The sequence below is a fragment of the Asparagus officinalis genome, chromosome 5 (assembly GCF_001876935.1).
Source record: "Asparagus officinalis chromosome 5, Aspof.V1, whole genome shotgun sequence".
Classification (NCBI taxonomy): Eukaryota; Viridiplantae; Streptophyta; class Magnoliopsida; order Asparagales; family Asparagaceae; genus Asparagus; species Asparagus officinalis.
In genome coordinates, this window is record NC_033798.1 from 95,136,084 (window position 1) to 95,143,198 (window position 7,115).

Consider the following 7,115-nt stretch of genomic DNA (forward strand, 5'->3'; position numbering starts at 1 on the left):
CGAGTCATCCAACCGTAGGACGGATTCGAACTCGAACTCCAAGGCGGATTTACTGCCAAATCAGGATCCGGACTGCCAAATCAGAGTTCAGATCAACGACGAAGCTCGGATAAACCGCGAAACCAGAAAATGGGTGCAAAACCAAACACCTGGAGGACTCGGCCGAAACCGAGCCACCTCTAGGTGGCTCGGCCAAAACCGAGCCACCAAGAGGAACCACCCAGAGGTGGCTCGGTGGCCGAGCCACCCAGAGGTGGCTCGGTGGCCGAGCCACCTGGGCTAAGCCCAGATCTGGGCCCAGATCTGAGCCCAGATCTGGTTCTGAATGCCTATAAATAGGCTTGGTGGCTCATTGTTTTAGAGGTTAGAACTTTTGGACCCGAAACGCTGCCGGATTGAGAACTCGACTTCAAACTTTTCAAGGCTTAGAAGACTCAGACTTTCAGATCTGGTTCTTGGCGATCATCCACGCCAAATAAAGCAGGAGTTCGAGAGAGATCAGATCTGAGATCTGCATGGTAACCCTCCGGATCAAAGCTTGGTCTTTGATCCCGAGAAGAGTCTCGATTTCGTTTGGTCGATTTCGATTACTACGGGCTATTATTTCCTTGGTGAAATAATCCCCTCGGCTGTTATTTCCTTCGTGATATAACACCCATCGTACCGTGTAGATCCGACCGGATCAAGATCGCACGGTGGTCCACGAATTAACCCCGGCGCAGGCGAAGAACCCACACAAGCGAGAGACCGCAAAACAGGATCTTGCGATTCGTTCGACAAATAAGGAAAGTTGTAATTTTTATTTCTTTTGATTTTATTGTAACCGGATCTTATAAAAAGACCGGATCTTCGTAACCGATAAACTGTTAACAAAGTAATCAATGGAATCGAAGAAAACAATTTTCACCGCGAACACCAATCTGAGACGAGACTCATTGTGTAGTAAAGATCCACTTCAGGAACGAGGGTCGCCACGCAGCGAAACTCAATACCAAAAGATGAGGTTCGTTGCGTCGCGAAGCTCAATATCAAAGTCCATCACTAAGCAAAGCTACTCTTGAAGATGATATCCGTCACTGAAGACAAGGTTCGAAGCTCGTCATTGGATACAAGGTTCAGAACTCACCACCAGACGTAAGGCTCATTAGTGAAGATGAGGCTCGTCAAAAGGAAATTCACAAGACTTGCTACATAGTTGGACTCAGATGTCGAAGACGAAGTTCGTTAGTGAATACGAAGCTCGTCAGACGAAGTCAATGAAGACAGAGTTCGCTATACTACAAAGTTGGCCTTAGAAAACGAACCTCATTGCATATTGAGGCTCGTTCAATCAGATGAACTTCATCGTACGGTGAGACTTGTCATCCACATGAGATCTAGCTGTAACGGCTCTGAAGACTTAGTCAGCCACTTGGGCTAATCTTCAGGAGCACGCTACGGCGTGTGCTGATTTGGAGGAGGCAGTTACGCCTCTCTACCCATGATCTTAGCACGTCGGTTACGTACTTAAACCCTATAAATAGTCATGGATGGCTACAGAGAAAAGGATTGATTGGTTCAGACTTATAAAGCTTTTGGTAATCATCAGAGATCAGAGCTTCTGTGTGTAAATCCGGAGTTCGAATGTCGAATCCAGCCGGCTAACGAATGTGAGAAGCTTCAGCAATCTTGTTCTGATCGTCAACGGGAGGCAATCTCGACTCAAGCATCGGGGGAAGCATCCTTTCGCCACCAAAAACCCACGTTAAACAAGGAGGAGCTGAATTAATCTTCTCTTCATCTATAATTGAGAGAGAGTGCGAGTGATTGTAAGGGTTTCGTACCAAGTGATCGAACCCAGTTTTCTTAAAACAAGAGAATCAATCACACTTTAATTTTTCGACCCTACATGAAGGTATGACTAAAAATGAATAAAAATCTTGGGATATAGATCATCAACAATTAATTTTGTATTCTATTACCCATATTTTCTAGCCTTTTTTAGTTATTTCTACCCATCAACAAGTAATTTTGTGGAATCCAAAATTCATGATTTCATGAGCTATAACCAACGATTTTAGGCAATTATTAGTCATTTATGTCTATTGCCAAATAATTTTAATGATTCAAAAATTAATGATTTTATAAGCAATAACTCATGATTTTAGTCATTTTAGTTATGTTTACTCATCGGCAAGTAATTTTGTAAAATCCAAAATTCATGATTTTATAAGATATAATCCATAATTTCCCAACCGGTAGAAATAATACACGTCAGATCTATTTCCATAGAGATATGCTACTTGAAACTAGAATCTTATTACTGCATTTAGCTACTACTTTCCATCCACAGAAAGCCGTGACCCCATTGCAGCCTCTGCATAATCTTCTAACCTCATTTTCAGTAATACTACATGCCTAAGGATTTGGTACACAGTAGAAAATTCAGTTCTTAAGGCACTATATTTAGTTATATCATAATAGACAGTTATTTATTTTATCTTTTCTATTGTAAAAAGAGTATTAATATGTTAAAACTTTTAATTTCCTTTTTTCCCTCTCAAATTTTGATAAATTCTAACTTTAGCATTATCTTTAATTAATCTTTCATTAAATAAATAAAACCTCTTATTAATTATGCACCTCCTCACCTTCCTAAATAATTATAATTATCAATAATATTATAACTATTAATTATTTAAAAATAATAAAATAATAAAATAATTTATAAAATAAGTATGCGCAATTATTAGTAGTAACCAATAGTATTAAAAATTATACTATAATTCAATGAGTAATAAAATAAATCGAATAACTTTTGAATGCCATAAAAAGTGTAATTATTTTAATAATATCACAAAATTATGAAGTATACTATTTATTTAGTATTATATTATTAAATAAATAATTTAATATTATTTTTAGAGTATTTTCTCAAAAATTATTACATGATACTGAATAATCTATACTTGGTAATGATTGAAAACTAATCTTTTTACAAAAAAATTTATTTAATTGTGAATAATAGTACTATTAATTGTAGGTAAATTATAGTACCCCCATGAACTATTAGCATTTTTAATAAATAGATCCTATGAACTTCCAAAATCACACTAAACCCCTAATAACTTTTGTAAAAAGGCTTCGATATCTTTAGATAAATTACACAAAATCCCTAATAACTTTCAAAACGTCTTTTTATGCTATTTTCTAGTTCTAATTTATAAGAATTATCTGCAAAGTTAAGAAAATTATTGGGGTCTTCTTTAAAACAGAAAAGTCATTAGGAGTTTAGTGTACTTTTGAAATTTTATATGGGCTAAAAGTTCATAAGGGTTTAGTGTAATTTACCATGTTAAATAATTATAATGAGAAGTAACTATTACAGTATGTTGCAGGTATCAAAGTATAATTATCTATGGAACATCGAGGAAAAAGCTAGCAAGATTAATGCAGCTTAATTAATTTAGTGTTAAGTTAACAACTTTCAAGTTGTGGTGAATATTTAAGACAACTTATATAATTGGCAACTTTATTTAAGAACAAACTACACAATAACTTATTTAACAACTTTCAAGTTTGGAGACTTATTTAAAAAAATTAACATTGAGCGATCATTATAAGAAAAACATTCAAATACAATAACTACATAATAATAATTAATTCATACATTTTATTTTTAAGCAATCTTATTATACAATTTTATTTGTTAACATATAGTTCTACTATTCAATAAAAAATTCAAAACTTAAAACATGTACGTTTACGTGCAAATCATGTGCATTATACTAATCTTTCATAAATAAGGTATCAACGAGTACAACACATGAAACCTACGGTATTAGTTATATTCATAATAAATCAAAATCATTCTATATAACAAAAAAAAACAAAGGCTTATTTGTTCTTAGGGATAACTATAGTTTGGAGATGCCCACTTGTAATATTTAACAATTATGAATTCTGAGGTGAACTTGACCTCCTCCCTGTCAAAAAACAAGTGGGAAACAATCTCAATTCCACGTCAAACTACAAGAATACACAAACATACGAGAAATTTCTTAAAATTCCAGTTAAAGAAAAAAAAATATAAAGCAAAGCTATTATTGAGCTTGATACATTCTAGTATTTATTCCTACTTAATTAGCTCCCAAATAAAACTAACAAAGCTAGTCTTAGTAAGAGTACAAGAAGCTAAATAAAAGCCATATCTCATTACAAAATTTTTGTAGGAAAGAGCTACTAATTAATTAAGGGACTCCAACAATATCACTATCCTTCAAGGTTTGAAGATTGTGGATTGGGGATTTCTTGTGACCTCTAGTGTAATCCTCGTTCAGCAAATTGTAGAGCTCATCCTCTGTACTTTCAGCTGGAGAGACTTTAGCAGCAGAGGATTCATTTTGTTCAGCATTTGGAAAATTTTCTGGCTCAAAAGCTTCCAGCTTGTGCATTGAGGAAAAATTATCTTGAGTCTGTAGAAATGATGATGATACTATTAATTAGTGTGCGTTTCAAAACATGTAACTTTATTAATCATATTATGTGTCACCATTCAAATTCTTAATGAAATGATTTTAGACTCAAAAAAGATTAGATGAGGAAATTAGAAATTGTATAGAAATTACGCTTACATAACGTATTTAATTACCTTATAACTTGTGCCTGCTGAGCCAAATTTGTTTGGAGAATGCACGCCATTTCCTGCGTCAGGAAAAAAAAAATACAAGTATTCAAATGGCACAGAACCCTTCCATCTTTCTTCTACTCATTTCAAGAAATTGCACTTTATCACCCTAAAATTACGGAAAACTCTCTCAAAGTATGCTCCCGGGATAATGATTCTTCTAAACTTTTCACATTTTTGAAAGATTGTCAATGAACTTTGTGCTCATCAAAGACTCAAATAACACTTAATTAAGCAAGAAATGTAGTAATTAAGGGACAAGATCACATAAGCATGCCAGTAATATCATATATATATATGGGAATATGAGAATCAAATTCCTCTAAGTAGTCATTGTCATTTCATACAAAATACGCTATAAGGCATCTCTCCATCTACATAATTCTTCTAAAATTCACACCTGGCAGATTTGTACGTGCATGAGCTTTGTATACGCATCAGAACATTCGAATAATACCTAAAATCCAAAATCAAGTAATCAAGAGACATTCATCACAACTTGCCAATATGTATATATATAGGTATAAAAGAAAGAGATTTCTTTGAAGTAGTCAATTTGCCATTTCATACAAAATACACTGTAAGGCATCTCTCCATCTACATTCACATAGACATATATGTGTATATATATCAATAATAAAGAGAAAGAAAAAACAAAATTGCCCAAAATTCTTTTGGAGTTAGTGGCATTGGAGATCAACTTTGCCTTAGTTGTTCTTTGGTGGGTGAGTTCTTGGTGCATGGTAATCAGAACTGAAAGGGATCAATCCAACAAGTTTGACACTAGAAGAGGGGCCTCTATTGACCTTCAAATCACACTCTAATTTTGAATATTCCCCTTTCCCTCCATTTATATCCTCACATTTTCCAACAGAAGGGTTAATTGCACCTGTGATCTTCTCCTTCTTCATCTCGTCTTTCGCCCCCATCTTCCTTCCTCTCAGCATTATTTTCCTTCTGGTCACCACTTCTGCCTCCGCCTCGACTTGGAGTTCCTATAAATTGATGCCAACTATATGGCTCAGTAGATTTCTTTTTTCAAAATTTTCAAGATAAATAGTTAATAACGTCAAAATGTACCTTTTTGTTCAGTTCTATGGCATGATGACTACTTGCCAGCGCGTCAATCTCTATAAAAGAAGTGAGGAATTAGCACTACTTTTAATTTCCAAGTCGAAGCATTTATAAAATTTCATCCTAGCTAGTTTCATTAGCAAGAAGCAAACTAAATCAAGATTAAATAAACATGTCAAGAGTTAGCATGAACTTTTATGCATTTTTTTTTTGTTTTGGAAATTACGAATAAAAGAAGAAATTAAGTATGTACCTTGGTGGTTAATAGCAATGGAGTCCCTCAGAGAAGCCAAAGAGAGCAAAAGCCAAAGGGCCACGCTTGTGAATCTTAGGCACATCATTTCTTTATTTTTCTGAGCCTAACCTTTAGGTATGTTTGTCAAGTGCGATTACGAACAAGGGAGAGGAGATGAAAAGGAGGGTGTTAGGGTCCTTATAAAGGAAAGAATCTAAGATATCAAGTCAAAGCTAGAATTCCAACAACTCAATCAATCTTTTAATCTCTAGATTTTTGTCCTTTCTCTCTTTTTTTAAACTAGCTCCTCAATATTATTATGTAACCATCTATACGTGGTACTTTAAAAAAGGTGCTAGAATCAAGAAAGAAAGTATCGAAAGATTGAACATATGAAGAGAAGTTGAATGGCTTTTCAAGTGAAACTAACCTAAGGATGTGTGAACGAAACATTGCGTGAGGTTGAAGATACAGGTGTTTTGTGCTTGTCTGCCGCCATGCACGCAACGAGGAGGGGGTTGGAATTTGGTGGCCATGGCTTTTCCCAACCTTTACACGTAAAGAAAGAAAAATAAACTAGGGCTAGGGTTTTCAACAGTTTCACAAAGTGTTTTAGTCAGACCCAAGACCCAATATGACCAAATCTTTAGGCTAAGCTAGGATCTATGCACATGGTCCCTAATTACCTTGCTGTAATAAAGGATTAAAAGAATGGTTAGCAACTGCAGAACTTGTCTCTGGCACACTTTTTTAACATTAGGTAATTTGTATTTTAAGTGTCAAGGAGTGCACATTCTGTCCTACTTCATCAGGCTTTTCAATTTCATACTCCCAGTCTAGGGTTGCTCTTTGACCCTAGAGTACTACCTTTGACCTAAAGTAGCTAATTAACCTAGTGTCAACAAAACACTGGCTTGATCAACTCTAACTATTGGGAAGAAATTAGGATTTGTTCGGATCCATGTTTTGAGGAATGTAGGGTATTTATGACACCTAGTGATCCACCTAGAAGACTTAATTTCCATTTCAGTTTCATATTGTTTGGTTTGGAAATCACTTTTCATTTCAGTTTTACATTGTTTGGTTACTGTGAACAGCGGCGAGCCGGCACGCCGCGAGACACAATAATGTGTCTCCCGC

At 35.2% G+C, this 7,115-nt stretch overlaps 1 protein-coding gene across 1 annotated transcript; it reads right to left on the minus strand.

The window, feature by feature from the left end:
- Positions 4,230–6,130, minus strand: LOC109842203. The gene is made up of 5 exons (XM_020411107.1): positions 5,994–6,130; positions 5,747–5,796; positions 5,556–5,661; positions 4,631–4,683; positions 4,230–4,454 (listed from the first exon to the last, which is right to left on the minus strand). The coding sequence occupies exons 1-5, from the start codon at positions 6,079–6,081 to the stop codon at positions 4,230–4,232; spliced, it is 522 nt and encodes a 173-aa protein (XP_020266696.1). The 5' UTR covers positions 6,082–6,130.

Bases quoted from the DNA above. Each gene is read 5' to 3' on its own strand.
- LOC109842203 (XM_020411107.1), bottom strand. From the start codon at position 6,081: ATGATGTGCCTAAGATTCACAAGCGTGGCCCTTTGGCTTTTGCTCTCT. The intron at 5,797-5,993 runs GTACATACTTAA...CTTCTTTTATAG, and splicing joins CATTGCTATTAACCACCAAG to AGATTGACGCGCTGGCAAGT. The intron at 4,455-4,630 runs GTAATTAAATAC...TCATTTCTACAG, and splicing joins CAGCAGGCACAAGTTATAAG to ACTCAAGATAATTTTTCCTC.